Source organism: Antennarius striatus, chromosome 2 (genome assembly GCF_040054535.1).
Source record: "Antennarius striatus isolate MH-2024 chromosome 2, ASM4005453v1, whole genome shotgun sequence".
NCBI lineage: Eukaryota > Metazoa > Chordata > Actinopteri > Lophiiformes > Antennariidae > Antennarius > Antennarius striatus.
The window spans coordinates 17,664,359-17,690,918 of NC_090777.1; the positions used below are offsets into that span (position 1 = coordinate 17,664,359).

Below are 26,560 nucleotides of genomic sequence, written 5' to 3' on the forward strand. Positions count from 1 at the left end.
GCTGCCCTCCATCACTGGTTCTGTTCATAATCTTTATGGACAGAATTTCTAGGCGAAGGCAGGGTCCGGAGGGAGTCCAGTTTGGGGACCAAAGGATTTCATCCATACTTTTTGCAGAGGATGTTGTCCTGTTGGCCTCATCAAACCTGGACCTTCAGCATGCACTGGGACGGTTTGCAGCTGAGTGTGACGCGAGTGGGATGAGGATCAGCACCTCTAAATCCAAAGCCATGGTTCTCGACCGGAAAAGGGCGGTGTGCCCTCTTCAGGTCGGTGGAGAGTCCCTACCCCAAGTAGAGGAGTTTAAGTATCGTGGGGTCTTGTTCATGAGTGAGGGAAGGATGGAACGTGAGATTGACAGACGGAAGCTCTCGATTTACCGGTCAATCTACATTCCTACTCTCACCTAAAGAATACTGCCAAAACATCCAATTAAATCCTATCACTGGTCAAAATCTTACAAAACACTTCAAAAACACTTTGAAATATTTAATGGTTCTCCTGAATATATAGAGGTTAACAAAATCTCAGTTTTTAAAATGACAGTTACCAAAAGCTTTTTGATAGAATTTGATAGAATATACTCTTGGACATGAAGTTGTTAAGGTACACACCTTCCTCTGCTGAATAGATGGTGGTCACTGGACTGAAAGGACCTTCTCCCTTGTTGTTGTAAACCCTGACTTTTACTTGGTAGGGGGAGAAAGGAGGGATGCTCTCATTCTTGAAGACGTATCTGGAGGCGTCTGGGGAGGTGACAGCAGCCTGCATCCAGCCCTGTGAGCTGAGTGGGCGGAAAGCCACGACATAACCAAAGCCCGGACCGCTCTGCAACTCCTCAGGAACTGGCTAAAGAAGTAAGAGATGACTCACAGGGATGACTAGGAATGATAATTTTAGATATATTAATACCTGGCTGAAACTAATTCAGATACGGACGGAGTTGGGCATTTAAAGACACAATGCTGGTGCTGTTTTGAAAGCCTTATGAAAGCCAGACAAATGAATAGATAGATGATAGATGGATAGATTAACACAATTTTACCTCCCATGTGATGACCAGCTCCGAACGTCCACCACCACCACCATTCACTCTGGCTGGAGTCACCCTGGGAACTAACAGGAGGAGGAGGATGTTAAATTGGTCTAACTTCACAAAAACAAAAAAAAAGATGCAAAAGACATGTTGCACCTCTGACTCTTTCTAACTAGGTGCTCACTGTAGTTTTCCTTTCAATAACTCTGGGATGGCTGTTCCAAAAGACAGTAATTACAGCTCACATAAGAAATGCTAGTTTAGCATTAATCACTGTTGCCAGGCAGCCTGTTCTCCCACCTCTACCCTTTGCATTTTGTATTTGATCTCACATGTTCTCTTTTATATGTGATAGAATGCAGAACAAAGTAAGGAACATTGGCTGGAAATAATGACAGACGCCTCCATGAACAGAGCTGCATTCCACATCTCCTTTATAGAACAATGCTTTCAGGACATGATCATGCCGTATTTACTGGTGTTTTATCTATTATTTTCAGTGACAGTAGGTAATAATACCCAAAGATAGACTGCTGGCATTATTTGTCCTTCATATTGTATTTTGGAGCCTCACTTATGCAGGGCTCCGAACAAAGTCTTAGAGGTCAGGTTTCCATAATTAGAAATATGCAAGGAATTCAAATGTATTCCTAGAGAATGCTTGATTATCAACACAATATGGTGTATCGTCAACACAATCACACATGTAAACAACAAAATACATATTATTTGAAATTGAATGTAATCGCATCATCATAATTGTTTGCATCCTACTGAGCTCATAAATAATCATCATCAAAGCAAACAGTCTCAGTTGATAAGGCTGGTAATTGTGATAGGTCTAGGTAACTTGAAATACTTGAAAAGCATATTAATTTGACTCCTTTTAAGAGCTGGATGAACGGTGCTCACAATCGGATGTCTTCATCTTCATTGCTCTCACATCACTTGCTGGACACATCATTAAATCAGAGAAGCTCTTTAAGTTGCGTGAGGTTATCACCATCTCCCCTCCTCGTTGTTATCTTATTGTTCCATCTTAACTTACACAAAACAAAAAAGATGTTTCTGAGAGGCTTATTCCCCAAACAGATCCAGGTAGGTGGAGTAAGAGGGCATTTTGCACTTGGTCAAATACATGGAATTATTTGAAAATGGCAGAAGCACTGCAGTCAGGGGTGTTTTTTACATCAATTTAATGGGGCACATGTTGCCAGTATTGCTCTGCTATGCCCCAGTAAAATATTACCTTTGAGTGACTAGATCACTCTTTTATAAATGCAGTCCATCATATGCAAAAAACAGAGATTCAGTGGTCCACTTACATCTGAAGGACAAGGGATACTCCTCTGAAGACAGCAGTGTTCATATTTTGGACTACTGAATGAAACATGTCTATCAAGATGGAATGACCATCTTTAAACATAGGTGGGGGTCTTTACACCACATTTTAAATATGTAAGTAAAATACAGTCTCAGCATCCGTCTCCAGAAAATGCCACCACCATTTATTTATTGAATCAACTGCTAATAATATTAACAACTCACAAGATGCCCCAGTAGATAAAGAAACAATGTGTGTCCTCAGTGACCTTAACAATCCATATTAATGCTTTGGAGTTGACCTTAATGACTCTCAGAGGAGAAAACACAGGACATGAAACTTCCCACCAGCGAGGGAGAGCTGAAGAGAAGCCTTGGATTAGAGGTGAAACCTCACACCCTTGAAACCATACCCAAACATTCAGCTGCTTCTGATTCAATTTTCAAGGTTTGACACCTCCTAAAAGGCCAGTACGTTAAAGCCTTACCAAAAAGATGCACATAGGTACATACAGTATCTTAAGGTTTGCATCTGTGGAGCACATTCTTCACAATCTTGATGGGCAGTGTACATGTACCAAACAGACATTCTGTTCAGTGCAATCCATGTAGGTTACTAAAAAAGTATATGTACATAGAACCAAATCTATCATACATTAGGTTACTGTACGGCTAGATGATTGTTCGGTAATATTGAGTTCAAGCATTACAATGTAAATGATTGCTACTCATTCAACTCAGGGACCTCCATCTGCTAGACTCCTTGCAGATTGTACATTATGTGACACGCACAACATACATAAAATAATTTATACTGAACCAGCTGGTCGGTGCAGCGTTTTCAAAGTGCTTTGGAAACATACACACAGTTAAGGAAGAATTCAACAATGGTTAATAGAAGAATATTATTAATCAACACAGCTCCCTTTTTTTCCCTCTTAGAAATCTGTAGCCTGAAGCCTGGTTTATGCCTGGGTTTTATATTTAACACAATCATATTTTAAACTGTCCATTTTAAAACTGGAAAAGTCGAGGTAAAACTGTTACGACTTCCCCCCCCCCCAAGGGTTGTATACTAATATCTTGCACTGAATGGTACAATATAGCCTAGCATTGGAGAGGAGCTAATAAATCTATTAAGAGATGAGTAATCATAACATGGTAAATAACAATTTCCTCCACCTTTTCTTGAGAAGAGATCTGTAAATACATATAATATCACAGTACACGGATTATCACAACACAATCAGCGCAATTAATCTGTGGCCCATATTATGCTGCATCACTTTTCACAATGCCATCAAAAGGCTGAACTATTTCAGTGATGGTTCTGACTGAATACTGGCTATGAAAACTCTGCAGTTACAGTCATAGCTGCAAAAAAGCCAGTCAGAATCAGTTAGTGAGGCATCTGTCTCTAAGGTGGCTCCTGTATTGTGATATGATTATTGTCATCTGTGGAAACATCATTTCCCAGATGTAGGTGGATCAAAGGTAGACACTCACTCTTAGCGCACACTGTCAAGAGAGGAAGCTGCTGTCTGCTAACAAGTCCCAAAAAGTCCCTGTCCCTTGATGTGACTTTCAGCTCTGTCACTTTGGAAATCAATTACATCCATGTCAGCTCCACTTGGCAAAGCAGATGCTTGATGGAATTTAGCCACCTGTTCTGTATTAATGAGCAGGTCTAGGTTGAAAGCAGCAATTTGTTCCATTGTGTTGAATGTATCTTTACTTTTAAAAAAAAAAGTAAATCTTTCTTTATTACCATCTTGACAAACAGTGTGAATCATATTTCTAGCTTTCATAAAATGACATGTGTGTTCTTATTGTTGCTGGATCCTATTGCTATTGCTTACATTCTTCTGCTCAGGTGCACAGATTGCAGAGACAGCTTGATTCTACAGTATGTGAACCGTGTGATGCTTCTTTGATTGTTTGATGATAAGGTGGACCCTCCGCATGTGGCTCAGAGGCAAATGATATACTTTGTTCATTCTCCTCAGGTTTCACTAACTGAGGACTAAAACATATGTGTTATTATTAAATCTGTGATTGCTCCCTCTTATCTATTATTATGTCATGAACCCCGTCTGTCAAGTTCCTGTCTGCCCTGCCCCCTCCCCGTCTGTGTGCACATGATCCCTGCTTGTGTCTCCCGCACCAGTGTCTAATCACCCCCCATCAGCCCTGCATATATTTCCCCTTTGTGTCTTGTCTCGTCGCCAGTTCGCTGATGTTCTTTGCTCACATCCCAGCCTTTTTTCACAGCCCTTGTCATAGTTTATTGTGTTTGAGCCTTGCTTGTTTTTTGACCTTGCCTTTTTGCCTCCTGCCTTGGATACCTCTGTCTGGTTTGACTGCCTTTTCAGTGTACCAACCCTCGCTTTGAATAAACCTTGTTTTTCTGATTTACCAGTCCTTGTCATGCATTTGAGTCATGCCTTCCTGTGCTACGTTCATGACATATTATTGTACAATACAACAGACCACTTACCTATGTAATGTGCTTCTGAAGGTAATATTGTGTAGATAATAAAAATGAGGTTTGCTTCAATCAGAGGTTGAATATTTTGCCCAAATATAATTTCTCATTTTCTTAAAAACATTATGTACGGTAAAACTCATTAGGAGTCAAAGCATAATTGCGATGCTCTGAAGTACTGTTGGTTAAGAAGTATTATATTCTTAAATTACATTTATTTAAAAATTTCTCCACTATGGGACAATTGAAGGTTTATCATAGCTTTATCATATCTTATCATATCAGTAAAACAAGTAATTGTTGATCATTGAAGCATGTGATCATTATTAACAGTGAGCTCCTTGTTATCTGCACATTCTTCTCATTTTTAAGCACCAAGATGGTTAGAGTAGTCATCAAGAAGAAATGCCGCTGAAATTCTTTCTTTGCAGAGTCTTTGGTAAAAATATCAGAGCGGGGGTATTTGTGAATGGTGGTGTCAAGAATGAGAAAATGGCCCTCAGTAAATTTCATACAAGATACAAGCACTTAGATCTCAGTAGGACTTTCAGTTTGCCTTCAATACACAGTTGAATTGGGTTTAATACAAGAACTGATTACTTTTATTTACTTTTATATATTAAATTTAATTTGTCGATCTGGTAGTCCCTTAAATTGATTGAAAACAAGTCTGAATGTGTACATTTAATAATGTTAATCATGTATTACTGCAGAATTGTTGATGTCTTCTCAAATCCTTCAAATTAGAAGAGAGAGCAGACACAACCCCAAATAGGACTAATAGAAAAAAGACTTAAGAGCAGTACTCCATTAAAATAGCAGAACTTAAATAAGAAACAAAGCATCCAAGATAGAATATAGATTTAAAATATAAAGAGCATTAAGTAGGACTGAGCCAAACCCAGGGTCAATCAATTTATTGAGCTGAATATTGTGTCTACATTTTGTGTTGTTTTGTCTAATTCTACTTCCAGTCTAGTTACATAAACACGACAGCAGCTCATTTTCAGCCATTGGTCTGTGGTCATTGCCTTGTCTGCTTAATTATAGCTGCCGGTATTAGCCCAGAGATTTATCCAATAGTTTTCTGTAATTTCTATACAAATGATGAGTATGATAAAACAGTGAAATTGACATTATGAGCCTACTTCATGCAGTCATGGCTAAAAAAAAAATCTGCAAGTACAAACAATTGTCCTACCTCTGGGGGTTGAGCTCTCCCCAAAAGACTGACCCTCAAACCGCCTTGCACTGCTGTAATAAAGACCTCTAAATGTGTCAAAGTATCATCCTACTGTGGGATCAATCACTATATAATGGAACTAATATTTGTAAGGGATCTATGTCTCGTAGAAAGAAATGTCAGGAGTTTCCACTACATACCGGTTTCTTTGGTGCGTGCCTTTTTGGATGGTTGGCTGGGTTCTCCTGCTCCAACCGTGTTTGTCGCCAGGACTCTGAACTCGTATTCCACCCAGGGACTCAAGTCAATGACAGTAGCTGACATCTGCTTCCCCCCAAGCACCTCAGGAACTGAGAGACATCACATTAATAACCTTTCATCAAAGCCATGTGAGATCTGCCACTGAAAGTCTGCCATGATGGTGATGTGTTATTCACTGTCATGTCATGTGCAATGTTTGAACAGAACATAAATCATACACCCATCTTTTTCACCCACTCAATAACCTTCAGTTCCATACAACCTACACACACAGTCTGTCAACAGAAACTAATGACTTGTTGTGCAACTTTAGATATAGTCACTATCTCTAAAGTTGCACAACAATGGCTCCCAAAAACTGAAGCCAGAGCCTCTTTCTCTCCACCTTGTGACTGTAACACAGCCTCAATGTAAGAACTTAAATTAAAAACCTAAACTCTGTAGTCTTCTCACACATATAAGCGTTCATTCTTCTAATATGAGAATCATGAGTGACAGCCGAACTCTTCTTGGAGTTAAGCCAGATAGGATTACAGGTGGAACATTCACACAAGCTTTCCCATCCTGAACTATGAAGCAATCCTTTCGTTCCAAAACGATTACACGATAGCAGAAGTTAAAACCAGTGTGTTCCGGCTTCATTTTGAACAGCCGGAAGAAGTGGAGCTGCAGCTTCCATCGAAATAAATAAATGGGTGGGACCAACTTACCAGTGGTAACTGCTTGCCAGCCTAGAAAGAACGGTGTCCTGGCCTGGATAGTGTAGCTGAGGATGGGGCTGTGGTTTTCTGTTCCAGGTTCCCACGAGACAGAGGCAGTGGTCTCTGTCATCTCAGTCACCTGACAATACACAGGGGGGCCGGGGGGACCTGGATTAATGAAGACAAGAAGAAGACAGATGGAGCCGTGAATCCTGTGGGTGGGACACTACAACGAAAGGCTGCGAGAGCAGTACTGAGCTATAGGTCCACACAATGCACACAGACACACACACACACACGCACGCACGCACGCACTCACACACACACACACACACACACACACACACACACACACACACACACACACACACACACACACACACACACACACACACACACACACAGTATATTTATTTCCTTTCAGTTTTTTGTGCATATTTTTGGTTTTAACAACAGAATAATTTAATTATTGCCCTACAAGAAGCACTGCTCCTGAACTGAATGGACAGCCTGGTTTGTCGTCTTTGTTTACAACCTTCACCCCCCTAACTAATCTAGGTGGTTATGAAATGAAAATGAAATGAAATTAATTTTATTCATCCCTGTAGGGGAAATTATATGTCCACTCTAGTGTTAGTTTTCTGGAATTAATTAAAATGCATATTGCGGTATATACGAGTACAGGCCTGTGACACACACACACACACACACACACACACACACACACACACACACACACACACACACACACACACACACACACACACACACACACACACACACACACACACACACACACACACCTTAATGAGTAACTTAAGGGGGGCAGTGCCTCTCTCAAGGGCACCTCAGCAATGCTCAGGAGGTGAACTAACACCTTCCACTGCCAGTTCACATTCCAAAACGTTTTGCCCAACGTGAGTCTTGAACCGACCACCATCCAATCCTCATTCCAAAACTTAGTGGACTGAACTACTGCCACCAATTTAACTCACCACCTCCTGCAAAGGGACTATCCTCAACTGAGGTCAGAGTTGAGTCCGATTCAATGTCTGCCGTTGCTTTATGAAGACCCGCAGGGTATAAAGAACCAAGCCATCCTTCATTTAATATTTTTACCATGGGACTAGAGTATTTTCATATTTTTCTACATGAAACTGTTGGATATTTTTAACATTTGGAAGTGTGAAAACAGTCTATTTTTAATCAGATGAGAGCCAGAACAAACTTCTGAGAAGAACAAGGGGAACTGTTGTCTTCTGGGCTGCATCTCCTCGTATCTGAGGATGTCAAAAACCAGTGAACAAATTTTATTGTGAAACTAATTGAACTGTTTGTTTATTCATTCAAGCTAAAGGCCATTTTAATACTAGATATTCATTGTTAGTTACATTTTTGCAGGGGATATTGAATGAGAATAATTTGTAGCAAAAAAAGTAGTACCTACTACTAAGTGGGTGAATTTGTGAGCTGATGTATCACATTTGTTGTCAGCATTTAGTTTTCCTGCTGTTCAAGCAGGGATAAGGAAGACAAGCTGACCTAGAAGCTTCCACCTTGCTTTTCTTTTATATGGGGCCATAAAGTACTCATAAACACTTGTAATCTAATTATGAGTACTTGTAGTTGTAATGTGATGTTCTGCTTGTTTGAATGGCATACTTACCTCTGACGACCACATCAGTAGCAATGGACACACTATCGATCTTGGTCTGAACAGCACAGGTGTATTTCCCAGCATGCCTCAACTGAATGTTCCGAATCATGATGTCACCAGCTGAGCGCTGTCAATGAACAAATTCAGAAAAAAATAACAAAAGCTATAAATTGATGCTGTAAAAAGGGAGAATTTTAGTTGCAAGACAAAATAAAAGAACCAACAGAATCTAGTGCAATGTCAAGTTGATTTTTGATATTTAATTTATTACCTTAAGTAATAGAACAGTACATCACAAGTCCAAGGATGCATCAAATGACTGAGGGAAAGTTTTCATGATCCTGTACAAGGACCTTTCTTTGTGAAGAATTTCAAAACTTCTTTCAGCTGTCTCTTTCATTCACTCAAATTTCATCCACTCAGTATTCATTAATTCCTAAATGAGTTTATTTTTTGCACTTGAAGTTAGAACTAAAATTTACTTTGGTCTTATCTACAAAAGTAAGGGACTGTGAAACATTGTGACTCAATGATTTGTTTCATATATAAGCAGAGACATTTCATCAATATAAAAATTTGGTTACTAAAGTCATTCACATTTGAACCTTCCTGTCATGATTAAAACCTGGGGTGGAACACAACACAACTCACTTTAAAATGTTTTTACAGAGAGACAAATCGAACCTCAAAGATGACCTCTAAATTAAATAAGATGTCTTTACAGAGAAAATTGAAAGACATTGTCCACTGTACATCGCCTTTATATTTATTGACTATTGCTATGGCAATAACAATTAGCAATGCTTAATTCAAACACATTGTAGCATCCATCTATTTGTTGTAAAATGTCAAACCAATTACACTGTAACAGTGCAGTTACAGCAGTGAATACTGCTGAAGGCATACCTTTTGTGTTCAATTTTACAATGTTGCTTATGAAATGACTAACTACAAACTAAATAAAGCCTGCAAGCTATTAAGGATGGATAACTTATACACATGATAGCCTCGTGTTCCTTAAAAGCTATCTAACACATTCTTCCAATTGTTTTTAGTTCACATAACTGGAGACAGAACGGGTGTAACAGTACATGCATCCAAACTAAACATATCAGGATGGGACTTCTATGAAAGCAGCCAGTGCACGGACAGAGTGCATGTGAATGTACAGGACTCAAAATCTGACTTCAATTTAGCTTCAGCTTTAGTGAAAGACCCAATGTTGTTAGTTTAACCAGTGCATCAGGATTGTGGTCATGGCAGCTGCATACAAACAGGAGTTGGAAGATCTTCCCTTATCATTAGGCTGCTGCATATCAAAGCTCTATGCGGACATTGTGCAAATGCAATTAGTCATGTAGTTGGTGGCCAGTAGAACATGGTAACTGATTTGAAAAGGCAAGGTCCTAGTGCTAGCATTAATCAGAGGAGGAAAAAGGGAGTACAGTGCAACTCCAGCACCCTGTGACATTTAAGCAGCTGCTGGCTAAGAAATGATGAGCACCAAAGGTGTATCTGATGCGTGAGACTTGTTACATCTCGTTTCAGAGTGGTGATGTATTGTAATTGTCAATGTTCGTGTGTTTGTCCATTCGTCATGTTAGTTCATTAGTATGTCCACCAAATATCTTTGCAATTGTTGCAGATAGAAAGATGAAACAAAAAGCGGATTACTCTGGCGGCAGAGGGGGATTAAAATGAGATAGTAACCTTGACCTTGAGAAAACTAGGTCAATGTCAAATTTAAACTTTTGTACGCTCAGGAAGCAGATAAGATACAAAGACGATATAGAAGGCCAGTTTGATTAAGACCTTAGATCAAACCTAGTGCTTTGTACCTATGCACTAGCTTTGATCTTTGAAGGTCAAAACTATGCACTTGTCAGGTACTACTTTCAGGGTACCCTGACTTATCCTTCGCGGGATGTTGCAGTCTCTGACTGCCTTGTGTGCTATTGAGAGCACAGTGTTCAAATGCAAGCTGACAGTTCATTCAAGTTATTCCACTAGTCAACACAGACAAAGGCATAATTTAAGTTAAGTAGCGTTGAATTAAAAAAAAAAAGTTTATTGGGCTGTTTTTTGTCTTTTTTTACATTTAATAAATTCTTGTGTAGAGTTACAAAATTAAGAGAACAACATTTTGAGTATTACAGTGTTACAAAGTCTTGTCAATATAGACATATATTTTTTGTCTAAGAATGCAAGAATCGACTGCCCAAGTCGTGAAGAATTGTTGCAAAAATTTAAAGGTCATCAATTCAACTTACATCTTCATCAGATAATAACACAAATGCATGGATAGACAAGGACTCACCCCACCAACTTTTTCAAAATATGCCCAGTGGCTTCCAAAGTGGATGAGCTGTTCATTGAAGAACCAGGTGAACCTCAGGTCCAGCGTGGAGTCATGAGAAACCTGGCAGGGTAGCACGATGCTCTCACCCACAGTCACATCCAGATGACCTGCTGGACTGGTGATTATAGTTGGCTCTGTAGACAGGAAGCATCAAATCAAATGGGCCTTATTAATGAATGTGTAATTGGCTGCTCAAACACACACGCCTATTATTGCCCTGATGATGATATGAATGCTTAATTCAGTGTGTACTGGTGTGAATCCCGAGAATACGCTTCATTTTATATTTTTATTGTATGTTCTATGAACACTGAGAAAAAGCTGTAAAAACATCTCCATCAAAAACAAATTCTGTTCTCCATAAAACCCTGTTCCAGATGTTACCCATGCAAAGTGAATTACTGACAAGGCAACCAGTGAGCTTATGACTATGACTATACTGAATTTCTTTTTTCTTTTCTTTTTTTTTAGTGAGGTTTTATGTTTCACTGAACAATGATGTGAAAGCAAAAATAAACAAAGAGGAAGGAAAAAAGTCTACCATTACGGCAGGTCACATTTGAGCCTGTAATATGTTGCTGTTTTGCCGAGACAAAAAAAAAGGTTCCCATTTCAGCTCTTACGCAATCTGAATCAACATAATCTTTGGTCTGTCTCGACAGGGTGTCTCATTCAACAGCAGTATGGTACAGACAATATAATGTCGGCTGGGAGGACCATAGTCCAGTCCAGTGTGAATTATGCATGCATGTCATAAGCATCTAATGGACATCCAAGCCAATGCAGCATGTCAGAGAGAGTAAAGGTCTATATTTGGCTCTGTCAAAACAAGCCAGCTTGTTTATCTCACACCCCCTAAGGAGAAATGGCTGGTCATGGCAGTGCATACCAGGTGAGTCTCCAAAGTTTGGCACCAGATGCAAAATGAGAGAGCTACTTTCGGCTTCAGATTGCAAAGCTGTCACACTCATTTCCTGTTATGGCTTGAAGGAAAAATCACAAATTGGCTTCCTCCTTCTCCTTAGTATGCTCCATGCATTGTAACGCAATTCTGTGTCTATGCAATGACAGCAACTTAAAAACAACAATAAGGAAATGTTTGGGGTTTAGTTTTTTTAAGGCACTGACATATACTTGATTTTAATACACTCGAATTGCTAGAACATGTTGACTGAATATCAAAATTCTGTGGAAATGACAACTAAATTGTGTGCCTGAGGTTCAGTTTAGTCAAAATAAAACCATTTGCAGGTGAAATGCAATAAAGTGCAATTAACTCAACAGAAGGATCGAAAGCAAAGCCTTTTTTTTTCAGAACCCTGAAAAGCCGTTAAGTCCTGATACGGGGTTTTACAGTACTTGTTCAAATTTAAGTGACACTATTTGTTTTAATTGGCCATGTCAACTAATCATTTTAATGTTGCTTTTTGTGACTAGGTGGACCAAAATTTAATTTAGGTAGCAAATACATCAAAATATTTACTGCATCATGTTAGCATGATGTTTTCTTTTTACTTCAAACAAATTTGGATTTTGACAAAACAAAATAAGGAATTTAAAGGTTATTGTAGGAAAAATTTTGATAACATTTAAAAAATACCAAATAAATTTCAAGTGTTTAGGCATTATCACAGGTATTTATTATTCATCAGAATGTTGCACTTTTAATAGTCATTATTGATTACTGACTGTAGGCTATTAGTCAATGGTGCCTCACTTAAAATTTCAATACATGATATTTTTAAAAACACACTTGGACAGTTCCTTGAATTTGTATAGTACTTTACAACACATGAATCAATGTATTCCTCTCAACAATATTGTAAGTACCAATATGCAGCTACCCTGTATAACAGCTCCAATTGTGCATGGACAGAGGATACTGTGGCTACTGAGTAAGACTAAGACTGAGTAGTGGCTTCTATTCTTATCAATTTGCAACTCAAAAACATGTGAAGAGAAACCCCCAAAACACATTTTAATAGAGCACTGCTGTTCATGCTGCTCTCCAGAAAGAACTAGGAAATGGATTGCATTGCAGAAGTCTATTTAAAGGGAACGAAATCTTGAAAAAGTACTACAAACATGTCTATGGGCAACTGTGCAAAAAAGGCATGAATTAAACATTGATGCACATGCATGCAATGAGCCTTAAGTCATGCATCCTCCAGCCACTGTCAATCAACTAATTGGATGGGTTCATTCCTGTGGTAAGATTATCATAGTTTTTGGAGTGACTCTGCTTCAGAGGTGGATCATTAGGAGTGCAGTGAGAGTCAGTGTTGGATGTAACACTGGTTAGTTGTCACTCACAGCTGCCAAGCAGATTGCTTCATCCTTTGATTCATGCCCCTCCAAAACACTGACATCATAAATGATGTTCTTTCATTACAAAGGACTGGATGACAAACCCAGCATGAAGCCTGATGAGCAAATAAATACCAATAAATAAAAGTCATTCCTAAAATACATGACAAAAGAAAAACAAGCTTCTGAATATTATGTTTTTGATGTTGATGTTGCTGTTCACTGTTTTGATGAAATTGTATGTCTCTATTTTCGCTCTATGATGGGGAAGACATCACGGTGTTGAGGCAGTTGTTGACAGCTAAGGCGGATTCAATTAATAATAAACAAGCAGGCAGATGATATTTTCCAAAAACAAACAGGAATAATGTTTGAAGCCAAGTGAAGATAATATCTTACCTTTAACCATTAAGCTGCCAGCACTGCTTGCTACCCCAAACTGGTTTCTGGCTACACATGTGTAAAGTCCAGCATCCAGTTTAGTCACATTGGCAATCCGTAGGCTTCCATTATCCAATACAGTAACTCTGAAGGTAAAAACGGTTTATTATTGACAGACAGATTTTTATTTGACAGTGCATCAGGGTAGAGTTAAACTGAAATCTTTCTAAATTTGGAAGCTTGTGTGCCTGTCACTTCGACTCTAAATGAAAATATCCTGTGTCCTGAAGCATTCCTACTGTCGCCCGAAGTTTATCACAATGAATTTAAATTGACTCCCTGTGCTCCAAATGTGACCTCAGGAGAAGCACAGAGTGAAGAGTTACTGTTTGGTCTCTTAGTGCTGAGCTGATAAGGATGGTACAAGATCACTTTATGGGCAGAGAGTTTTGTTTTGACTTGAAGGTGATGTCAAGGGGGATACTAAATAACTGAACAACAAAGATCTTCTTGTACTGTGTATCAAGTGTATCAGAGGTGTTGTTTTAGAAAATGGCTCCTGCAGACATAAATACATTCAAATTTAAACAGTGCACAGTTATATATGAAACTTGTAAGGTGTCAAAGATATTCCAGTTGCATGCATCTAAGGTATTTAATACAATGAATCCAACACTACAGCATACAGCGATGCATAATGGTTAAAAACATGTCACCCATAATGTGCTGTTACTATGATACTATAATGGTCATTATTTTGTCAAACAATTATCATTAAACTACAGAAATGGAGTAAAAGGTATAAAAATTCAAGCATGCTTTTTGTAGAATTTAATTTACTGTATTATTAGTTTCAGTCATACTGTATACTGTATATGCAATTCCTGCTGAGCACACTGCAGCCGTTTCTCACGCAACTGTCTTAAATGAGAGAACAGTCAAAAGTTCCAAAAGCAACAAAAATCCAATGCAATCTGGTCTTAGATTTTAGTGACATTTCACCAGCAAAGAAATCATTGGAACCTCCATGACCGATTGCAACAGCTGGTCCAAATAAAAAAGATTCTCATTTCATCTATTGGTATCATCAGTCAACCCTGACATAATTTCTTGGACGCTATTGAACTGCCACTTCTGTACCAGTCAACAAGGCTATGCTTCAATAAAGCAGCTCCAGTCTATCCAGTCACAGTGTACACTCATCAAATCTCCTTCAGCAGCAGATGATTTAATCAAATAGATTTTTTTTCTGAGCACATGTTCAACTCAAATATCAATATTAACATGTACAGGTATGTATTTAAGCAAAAACTGCAAATACTAGTCATCAATTGAGCTCTTATTATTTTAAGTGTTGGCAGAGTAACATCAAAATGGATATTTTTAACATGAAAAATAAACTTAAAAGCTTGTCAGTTTCAACAAGTCCTTGAATACAGCATTTACAGGAATAAGTGCACAAAGAACTTGGGTGAAAAGATGTACTTTCTGCGCTTTTTAAGAAGAGTCATGGATAGAAGATGAAGGCTATGAAAAAAATGAACTCTGAAAGACTATAAATGAATGACGAATGATGAATGGATGAAGCTAAATAAATGAAGGGGTCACAAGTGATTAAGATTGGTTTGTTTCTTTGTCATATTTGCATGTCCAAAATCATTCCTTCCTCCTGGTCAAAAAAAAATCATGTGTTGCATAGATAAAGGACTCATTCACACGCTCTGTGTCATTAGAATGTGATTTCAAAGTGTATTTTATCAAATATGATCATATCTCATTCACATATTAGAAGTTTATAAAGTATCCATGTAAATTTGTTGTCTCACTTGTGCTTTTTAAATACCTGTTTAAAAAGCACAATTGAGATGGTTGACAATACTAATTTTTCATATTCTCTCTGCTTTGATCACTCTAGATGTAAGGTGTCACATCCCTTAACACTCGGTGTACCAGAATTCTGCAACTACTAGAATTCTCATAGACAGTCATTTTGACTGCTTGGCCAGTATTTGTACATAACTTGTATTATCATTAAAATACCCAAAAATAAACTGGTGGAACAGGTAAAAACACATTAGGACACTACAATAAAACTATGATGATTTTTTATTTATTTAATTGACACAACATAACTTCTCTGCAATTACTTCACTGGTGTCATGCCCGGAGTGTCCCCCGCCTCATGCCCTATGCCAGCTGGGATAGGCTCAAGCTCCCCGTGACCCGCTATGGCGGATACAGCGGCGGTACATGACAATGAATGAATGAATGAATGAAATTGAAACTATTGTCTCCTGCTTCAAAATGGATTGGTGACTGTGAGTGTTTGTGAGCCATAAGCAAACCATCTTGGCATCGTAACATCAGTGTCTCCAGCTGGCTGGCAGCCATCACAGTATTATTGAATGTTCATAATAGTTAATAATTTTTATTATTAAGGTCTAATGATAACACCAACCTATTTTTAAGCAGAATACATTTGTTGTTTCTACACAGAGATACATTTGTTTTTATTTCAAAGTTTGAATTTGGATGTGTAATTGCAGAGAAGCTATGTTATGTCAATTAAATAAATAAAACACTCAGTTATTATAGTTTTAATTTAGTGTCCTGATGTGTTTTTACCTATTCCACCAATTTATTTTAAAATATTTTTAACAATAATCCTAATTATATATGACTAATGTCCGAGCAATCAAAATAACTGTCAGTGGGAGTTCTAGATAGTAATATCTCTTGTGTTTTGAAATTTTAATTATCAAACAAAGTTAGAAAAAAACAAACTCATTTAGGAAAAGTCAGGCTCCTATTGGTGCATTCATTCATTTGTCTTCTGCCGTATCATCTGCCATGGCGGGTTACGGGGAGCTGGAGCCTAACTCAGCTGGTGTAGGGTGTGAGGCGGGGGGACACTCAGGGCACGCCGCCAGTGCACCGCGGAGCCACACACAAGGACGGACAACGATGCACACACACACACTTACTCCTACTGGCAATTTGGGACCGGCCAATCAACCTGAAGCACATGCTGTTGGAGGTGGGAGGAAGCCGGAGAACCTGGAGAGAACCCACGCAGACACGGGTAGAGCATGCGAACTCTGCACAGAGCGGGACTCGAACCCTGCTGTGAAGCGACAGCGCTACCCACTGTGCCACCATGCTGCCCCTATTGGTACAGTCAGTCATCTTCAGATTGGCACCGCTATATCGCCGCAGTGGGTCATGGGGAGCTGGAGCCTATCTCGGCGGCATAGGGCGTGAGGCGGGGGACACTCAAGGCACGACGCCAGTGCACCGTGGAGCTAAACACAAAGACATACAACCATGCACACACACACACTCATTCCTACGGGCAATTTGGACCGGCCAATCAACCTGAAGCGCATGCTTTTGGAGGTGGGAGGAAGCCGGAGAGCCCGGAGGGAACCCACGCAGACAGAGGGAGAGCATGCAAGCTCTGCACAGAGCGGGACTCGAACCCGGGTCCGCCATGTTGTGAGGCGGCAGTGCTAACCACTGCACCACCGTGCCGCCCCCCTATAGGTACATATGTTTTTAACACCAAGTTATTACATTTCAAATTTTGAAAGCAGTCAAAAAGACTTCCTTGGTAGTTCTAGTGTTAAAAGACTAAAATTTGTTTTGCACGTCCTTCAAGCATCAGTCAGTGTTTTGCTTCTGTCATGAATTATGAACACTGTAATCACTGACTTTAACCTGACTTGTAACCTTTGCATGAGACTTGGAAGAGGTAATGTCATGGCTTATCTATCGTATTTGTTTATGCACAAGTATTTTTTTTCTTATTGTTGTTGAGGTGGATTCTGAACCCATGAAGAATCAATGACATTTTGAAGCAAATCTCGGTAGAAATACAGTTTCTGCACACTGTTTGGATTATCTTCACTTTTGGCAATGTTGCACAATAGAGCCTTTTTTTTAGCATTATTATCCATGACTGTATTCTGATGCAGATAGTCATGCATTGTTTTGTATTAACTACAAATGAAAAACACATGAAACAATGACTTAAAATGCTTGTAAAACACACACACACACACACACACACACACACACACACACGCATGCACGCACGCACATACACACACACACATATACACACACACACACACAGTACAGTATATGTACAATGATCTGTACATCTTATACAAATACATTAAACGGTGTGAACCCCTTATAAGAACCAACCTCTGATTTGAATTATTGGTCAAATAGAGAAAACGTCAACACTCAGAACTCAATGCCACTGAGAGAAAACATGTTATTGACATCTTTGATAGATTCAAGGCTTTGACTACTGCACGTTCACCTCTTACAAATTCAAGTAGAAAATCTATCATCAGTAAATAATTGAGTTAGAAAAGGCATGCCAATTAGCTGGAATCATTGCCACAATTTCTGACAGAGCTTTTCAAACATGGTTAACAATTTCCTAACATTTGAACCCTTAGAAATCAATTAGCCTGTTGATAGCCTGTTGATAATTTACACTGAATATCCTCACTTGAAACTCTCTTATGTTACAAAGACCACAATAATATAATGAGATGGTCTTTCAAAGACTGCTTTTAAGGAATAGTTTCAATGCTCCTTTCTAAAAGATCCCTTGATCTTGAAAGCAGCTTGGACCATACAAAATGATCAGAAGTGGCCTGTAATGCCTTAAAGAGTAGAAGAATTAAAATACATTAGCCTCATCTGCAGTGTCTGCTCCCTGTGGAGCTATGAAGATATGCTCCTAACTGAAGAGAGGGATTCCTTTGTAATGCACTATAACAAAGAGTTATGGATATGAGATGTCGTGGGGATAAGACCTGCCATTAAACTGTGCTGTAGTCTATGCCAAGCCCCTTCTTCAACAAGGCTGAGAAGGACAGTGAAAGATGAAGACATGGAGGAATAAGCTGCCTTAACTTTTCTCTCATAGGCTGCCCTGGAGCAATTAAGATGTAGAGTAAATTTGTAGGGTACATTAAACCTGATTAGTGTGATATAGTAAACAGCACCTTGCCTAGAACATTATTGGCTGGTGTTAAAGTGAGCTACTGTCTGCAATCTGAAAGCTTCTCCATGGTGTAACAAAAAAAACCAAGAGGCTGTAAATGAAAAACATTATTCTAACGACTAAAGAATGATTGCTTAATCAACTCAGTGTATTACTAAGAACTCACAGTATTCCTAAGCACTGCTTATTGCATTCAACAACAAAGCACCTTCTGCTTTGGCACTACTTCAAGACAGCTATTGCTATTCTGGTATTAGGAATACAAATGGACTCAAATTACATGCTGTAGAAATGTTTGGTGCAACATTCAGAAACACAGTGCTTCAATTTAAAGGTAATATTCTAGAGAGCTACTTCCCATATTCATTTTACCATTGCCAGCAGTGGTCAGCAATGAAATTAAATTACAGTAAGCATTTTATAGTTACACTCATGGCTCGCTGCATAAGTGCACATCAACTCTGTTTTAATGCTATCTTGTCATACTGGGACACAAGCTATATAGGTATCATCATTGCATGATTTCATTAACTAATCAGATCCCGCTTTGTTTTTAGTTGATTTGTTCTCCCCTGCTCCAGATCCTTGAAAACATTATCCCTGGAAGATTAGAAGGAATTATGGGTATTCTAGTTGAGCCAGAGGAATGGATTAGTGTTATGCCACTGCTGCAATAGCACTGGTAGCAGCCCCATGTGATAGAGAGGAAACTAAATTCTAACGAGGTAGGAACAGGGGAATAGCTTTGTAAGAAATGCTGCAATAATGTCAAATAAAATCTAAGATCTTGCATGCAGCACACCTACCTTAGGGTAAGGCTTTAACATCAAATCTCAAATGGGAAATCTTGTCTTTATTGGCATTGCATGTTGTAGTGGATGCATTTACTTTTCAATGCTTAAAAGGATGATAAATTTGAAGGCTGGGTGCCACGTTTAACAAACAAATAATGTTGGAGTTGGTTCTGCCTCTTGCTCTAAAATACCATCTATTAACCAACATGTCTGGCATCATTATTAACAAGCATGTCACACCTTTAGTTCCACTGGTGTTCTGGAGATTACAGGGGGAGGTGAGACATGACTAATGATGCCTCTCGCCCACCGTGAAGAGGATGGATATGATATACAATACATTGTTCGGGTGTGGAAAAGCTGCTGAGCTAGTTCAACAATTAATCTGATATCAAATGAGAAATCTGGAGCCCCACTATGACACGGCATGTTCCAGCAGGTGCACTTTGCCTCCCGCTGGTTCATTTCAGCACAAAATGAAGATGGTATGAAACAGAAAGTGCAAATGTACTATTAAGAGATTTGTATGGACTCTGGTGTGTTTTTTACAATGAGACATTCTGACCACACACCATTACTTTAAGGCTTTTAATCCTTACATAAGAACTCATCACCATGTTTAGTTTCTCTCTGGTTAATTATGTCAAAAGTTTCTACCTTGTGAGACGCGCAACAGCACATCGTCAAATAGTGACATTTCAGAGGATGAAGATGTCCCCGTGAAACTAATGTCACCTCTAATGTTAACAAGTGAAGGTCACTGTTTAAAGCTGCATTCTATTATAACTACAAATTTAATGTTATTGCTATATGAAAAGGTGCAATATGAATCCCGATCAATAACTGCGCTACAGCATTGTATCTTCAGGAGGAAAATGTTTTGTCTTGTATGATTGGCATTATTTTATCCCCCTTCTTCTCTTCTCCACAAGGAGGTATTTCATTGATCTGTACTTGACCTGATTTCTAATAAAACAAGGTGTCTGGCTAGTTCCACACAAGACTGTGTGTCGCTCAGTGACTACACATTGATTAGTCCTTTAGGGGGTTTCACCTGCTTCCTCCTTGTCTTGATGGTTGCTTGGATCACCATGTGCCTTGTGCTCTAATGACCTTCCAGGCCTTACATGCTGCTAATGAGCTGATGGATCAGACCATCGATCTGGATGCCCCAGTCTATGAATGGCCACTTATTTCAAGTAAAGAGTGTAGAAACATGCCCCGAGCACAGCCTGAGTACAATGGGGTTCAGGGAAGCAACATTGTCGGTGGGGGGACAGTGGTGCATTGAGGAACGTGCTATGCAATTTAAAATGTATTGTATCTCAGTGGGTTCTGTTCTTTGCAGTTAATCATCATGAATATCAAATAGGGACAAATAAAATAACAAGTCAGTGAAATACTGTTCTCCAGGTAAAGTAAACAAACTAAACAATGGTCCTGTTTACATTCTGCCTACTACTCCACATGCTAATCCAAGTACCTGTGACTCTCTCTCAAGGCTTCCTTCCCCTTCCTCCAAGAAATCACACCCCGAGGAGACATCTTGGGCTTGCATTCAATCAGAACATCGCCGCCCTGTCGGGCCAGAGTCTGGGCCTTCAACAAGTTCTGGGAGAAGTCTGGAGCGATGGCTGATGGCAACAGAAGAAAGAGAGAAATGTAAGTGTTGTGATGGGAGTAGAAAGAACAGAGATGAGGCTGAGTCAACAAAGTAGAGTTACTGAGGAAATGAGGAGAGAGACATCTTATTCGGGCCACTCGATCCATTAAGTAGGTCAGCTCTACCATCCTTTTCTGCCTCAAAACATTGTTTGCATACATGTGTGCACACGCACGCACGCACGCACGCACGCACGCACGCACACACACACACACACACACACATGCATTCTTAGAACATAGTACATAATTCTAAAGTGTACAAACTATTGGAAAAAAGGGGGGATTTCAAATTCCATTAATTTTTCTTAGGAGGACATTGTGCATTAAGAATTATGCTCTGATACAAACACGAGGGGTTTTCAAATGAGAAAAAGGCTTTCTAGTTGCTCCTTAAGGCATTAATTTTTAAGGCGCCATCGTCTGGAGCTGTTTTGTATGCACATCGACTCAACGGAAAGCTCTTCAAAATGAACACGTAGCCTGGAACCAGTAACATGGCTGAGCGTCTGATAACACGTGTCAGTATGCATGTATGAAAAAAAAATATATTGATAAACATGTACTGTAGTGTGAAGTGTTTTCTCCAGTGAAGAGAAAACACTTCACAAACATGTCCAATTCATAACACATGAATTGGTCGTGTTCCAATTGTTCCAGTAAAGAATATTGCAGTATTTACCAGAATGATCTCACACTACCGGTATAAACATGATTGTTATACACAAGCTTTTCACTACTATGTTTATAGAACTGTTTCAGACCCACAACAGTAAAAGCTGAGAGACTCTGGGAAGCAGCTCCAACCCCATCTATTTGTGTTGAGCTGTAAATCAAACTTGAGTACATGTATGTTTCAAAACATTAGAATGTCAAGCTGTTGCATGAGTAGAATACTGTACTGCCACATCTGCATGATGAAAATTGTTCATACAAGAAACTGGAGTGGTTTTAATTATTTTCACTTTGAAAAATAAATCAAATACAGTTTTCAAGAAAATTAAACTTAATTCCTCCCACAAATGTAGGGGTGAATGTCTGATGTATTGCCAGAGAGATTATTGTATTGGCACATATGATGTTATTTATAACCAACAAAGTGCTGTATTTATTCCTTGCTTTGATCAGTCAATTTTAACGCCCTGCAAACCAATTGTTTCTCCTCTCTCAGCTGAGGGCTGACCACAAGAATCAAGATTATCTTTGGGGCAAAACAATTAAACGCAGAAGAAGAAACATAGTTTTCCTAGGAGGTTGAGTTTTTCCCCCTTAATATGTAAAATAGTGTCTAAAACTAAAATGAAAGGAGCAATTATCAAAGTGTGGTATGGTCCAACATTTGCAGCGAATGTTCCGCCAATGTCTTTGTGGGTGTAATGTGGCACACCAGGCTGACTGGTACCTTTATTACTTTACGTGCTTTTGCACATTACTTGTGCCAAATTTTAGCATATATCATGTACCATTAAAGACTGATGAAAGTGAGTTTCGTTTGTTTGGACTTACCTACGACCCTGAGCTCAGCGTTGGTGAAGATTCGGCCATGCTTGTTCTCTGCCACACACTGGTACATACCAATGTCAGCCAGATTCAGACTGTTGATCATCAGCACACCATTGTTTGGCTGAATCCTGTCCTGCTAGAGACAAATGCATACATTCACACAGACAAAAGAACCAATCAGTCTTGTGTGCAAAATTATTCCACTGTAGAAGCAAAGGGACCAAGCTTTTGTAAGGTCTGTACATATTCGTAATAAATCTTCTCCTTTTGGCTTTCCCCTTCAGGGGCTGCCACAGCGAATCAGTTGCCTTCCTCTAACCCTGTCTTCTGCATCGTCTTTTCTCACACCAACTACCTTCATGTCCTCTTTCACTACATCCATAAACCTCCTCTTTGGTCTTCCTCTAGGCCTCCTGCCTGGCAGTTCAAAACTCAGCATCCTTCTACCAATATATTCACTATCTCTCCTCTGGACATGTCCAAACCATCCTAGTCTGGCCTCTCTGACTTTATCTCCAAAACCTTTAACATGTGCTGTCCTTCTGATGTACTCATTCCTGATCCTATCCATCCTGGTCACTCCCAAAGAGAATCTCAGCATCTTCATCTCTGCTACCTCCAGCTCTGTCTCCTGTCTTTTCCTCAGTGACTCTGTTTCTAGACCAAACAACATCGCTCGTCTCACCTTAGTAATGTACACCTTTCCTTTCATTTTAGCTGAAACTCTTCTGTCACACCTGACACTTTTCTCAACCCTTTCCATCCTGCTTGTACATGCTTCTTCACCTCTTTTCCACATGCTCCATTGCTCTGGACTTTTGACCCTAAGTACTTAAAATTCTCCACCTTCTTGATCTCTTCTACCTGAAACCTCACTCTTCCATTTGCGTCCCTCTCATTCAGATGACACACCAAGTACTCTCCTACCTGTCTCCCTGATCACATTAACTGTAGTTGTCCAGTCATCTGAAAGCACATCATGACCACCCAGAGCCTGTTTTAACTCCTTCCTAAAAGTCATGCAACACTCTTCATTTTTCAGCTTCCACCTTTCTCCTCTGCTCTGCCTTTGTCCTCTTCATCTTCCTCACCACCAGAGTCATCCTTCACACCACTATCCTATGCTATCTGGCTACATTCTCGCCTACCACTACTTTTCAGTCACTGATCTCCTTCAGATTACACCGTCTACACAAGATGTAGTCTACCTGTGTGCTCCTACCTCCACTCTTATAGGTCACCCTATGTTCCTGCCTCTTTTGAAAGAAAGTATTCACTACAGCTGTTTCCATCCTTTTCACAAAGTCAACCACCATTTGTCCTTCTGCGTTCCTCTCCCGGATACCAAACCTGCCCATCACCTCCTCATCACCTCTGTTTCCTGCACCAACATGTCCATTGAAGTCTGCATGAATGACAACTCTCTCACTTCTCGGTATGCTCTACATCACTTCATCAAAGTCCAACCAACATTTCTCCTTCTCCTCCAGCTCACATCCTACCTGTGGAGCACACCCACTAATACCATTGAACATCACACCTTCGATTTCTAGCTTCAGACTCATCACTCTATCTGACACTCTTTTTACCTCTGGAACTTTCCTAACAAATTCCTCCTTCAGGATAACTCCATTTCTCTTCCTATCTACACCATGATAGAACAACTTGAACCCTGCTCCTAAATTTCTAACCTTGCTACCTTTCCAGCTGGTCTCCTGGACACACAGTATGTCAACTTTCATCCTCTGCATCATGTCAACCAACTCTCTACCTTTTCCTGTTACAGTTCCAAAATTCAACGTCCCTACTCTCAGTCCTATACTGTTGGTGTTCCTCTTCTCTCTCTTCCTACAAACACACTTTCCTCCTCTCCTTCTTCAATCAACAGTAGTCCAATTACCACCGGCACCCTGTAGGTGAACAGCACCGATGGCGGTTTTTGTTAACCTGGGCTCAACCGATCCGGTATGGAAGTCATAGATTTGAATCACATGTTTGATTTGGCAAAAGTTTTATGTCGGATGCCTTTTCTGACACAACCCTCTGTATTTATCCACGCTTGTGACCGGCGCAATAAGACGCTGGCTTGTGCCTTTTCGTGGCTACATTATTATACTCCTACTCAATATGTAATGAAAATATTGTCAACATCGTATTACTTTTCAATTTAAAACACACTTTAAGACTAAAGCTATATGCATTGATTTTTGCCATACAGCCACAACACCTGACACTGACAGGGGACTAATGTAATATGACACATTACATCCATGTAAACCTGTCATGAATGTACGTTATGCATTAAGCAAAACTGCCCTAAATATGGAGTTAGGTTTCTTATCACCTAGGTGTAATATTTACCACTGTTTAGCACTTTAGTTTCCAGTCACTCCTGAGAAATCTATCTGAGTCTCAATTTAGTCATTTATGTCGCTGCTGAGAAGCCGGGATACAGTATATAACACTACTGTTGTGTCTTCAATACCATAACCCTCTTTCATACCACTTGAAAAAATCAGAAAAATAAAAGATTAAGTGACCAACAGACAAATCTGTCAAGCCTGTGTTGAATAGTAAGATAATAAGTACTTCCGGCTTTCAATGAGAGCAGATGTCTTTTCTTCTGTCTCTCGTTGTTGCTAACTTTGCTATCTCTCTCAAAGTCTTATTGGATAAACACTCATTAACTCTCACTGACTCCTTCAAAATGCTGAAAGGAAAAGGGAAATCCAAAGAGTCTGAGAATAAACATGAGAATAAAAATACGAAAGAAACCCTTGAATGGCTGGCCTCTAGGATGGATGAGTTACAGAGAACTGTGATGCTAAAGAGTGACTTCGAAAAGTTCAACAGGGAACTTGATAAGAGGCTGGAAGAAAAGCTGAAACCGTTAAATAACCGCATGCAAAAAGTGGAGGTGACATGTAAAAAATGCAGTTTTGAGCGGAGCAAGGGCAACAAAGAATGGAGGAATTCGAACAAAGCATTTGAATAAATGATGTGATCATCACCGGCATCAAACTTAAGCCGAGATATTATGCTCATGCCGTGACCAGAGGAGTGGAAACTGAACACAGCACTGATTTTGAGTCGGTGGAACAACAGGTAATTATTCAACTGAGGAACCTGGAGATTAACATTGAGCCGGACCAGATTGAGACATGTCACCCACTACCATCTGGAGGTAGGAGACCACCTGCAGTGCTGATTAAATTCAACAGTCGTAAACACAAGATTGCTCTTCTGAAACAAGGCTTCAAACTGAAAGGAAAAAATGTCTACATTGATGGGAATCTCACTAAAAAGAATGCTGATATCGCTAAAAAAGCTCGACAACTGAAAAAGAATGGGCTGATCGACAACACCTGGATGAACAACTGCAGGATCTTCATCGAAACAAAGGGGCTTTCTCCGGACCGAATGAAAACAATGGTGATCAGGAGTGCAGAGGAGTTGGTGAAATATGAGCAATAAAGACAGACAAGAATTGTTACTACACCAAAGATCAGCACAACAGAGTCACTTCAATATTGGGAGCTCTACAATTTTGGACACATCAAGTATTTCACGGAACAGTTGAAAAAATCAACACCATTGATGTCAGAAACACGGACTAATGAACAACAAAAAAAACCCTAAAACAAAAAAACAACATGTATTTGTCATAACATGGGATAACATTAACTTTGAGACTTTAAAGAGCATGTTGATATCTTTTGACAATATAATACCATGTGAAACTGTAAAAGTGTCTGCAACAAACTGGTTAATTCTTGTATGAACACTGTCTGCTGAAAGAGGTGAAGGTGATGATTTTATTGTTGTGGAGAACACTGACAAGGCCAACTTCTTCTTTTGACTATCCATGATGTTAACAAACCT

General features: G+C 39.5%; 1 protein-coding gene across 3 annotated transcripts in view; it reads right to left on the reverse strand.

Annotated features, from left to right (window-relative positions):
* The window catches only part of cntn3a.1 (contactin 3a, tandem duplicate 1), a 101,270-nt gene that overhangs the window by 6,889 nt on the left and 67,821 nt on the right, over positions 1–26,560 (reverse strand). For 2 of the 3 annotated variants that reach the window (XM_068328472.1, XM_068328463.1), the window contains exons 10-18: positions 22,682–22,814; positions 20,997–21,147; positions 13,712–13,839; positions 10,964–11,139; positions 8,656–8,773; positions 6,999–7,157; positions 6,228–6,377; positions 1,046–1,116; positions 615–849 (exon numbers count right to left, since the gene is read on the reverse strand). In XM_068328472.1, the coding sequence (XP_068184573.1) occupies positions 615–849; positions 1,046–1,116; positions 6,228–6,377; positions 6,999–7,157; positions 8,656–8,773; positions 10,964–11,139; positions 13,712–13,839; positions 20,997–21,147; positions 22,682–22,814 (1,321 nt within the window). The remainder of the gene's footprint in view (positions 1–614; positions 850–1,045; positions 1,117–6,227; positions 6,378–6,998; positions 7,158–8,655; positions 8,774–10,963; positions 11,140–13,711; positions 13,840–20,996; positions 21,148–22,681; positions 22,815–26,560) is intronic. The other variant, XM_068328482.1, reaches the window with a different exon arrangement.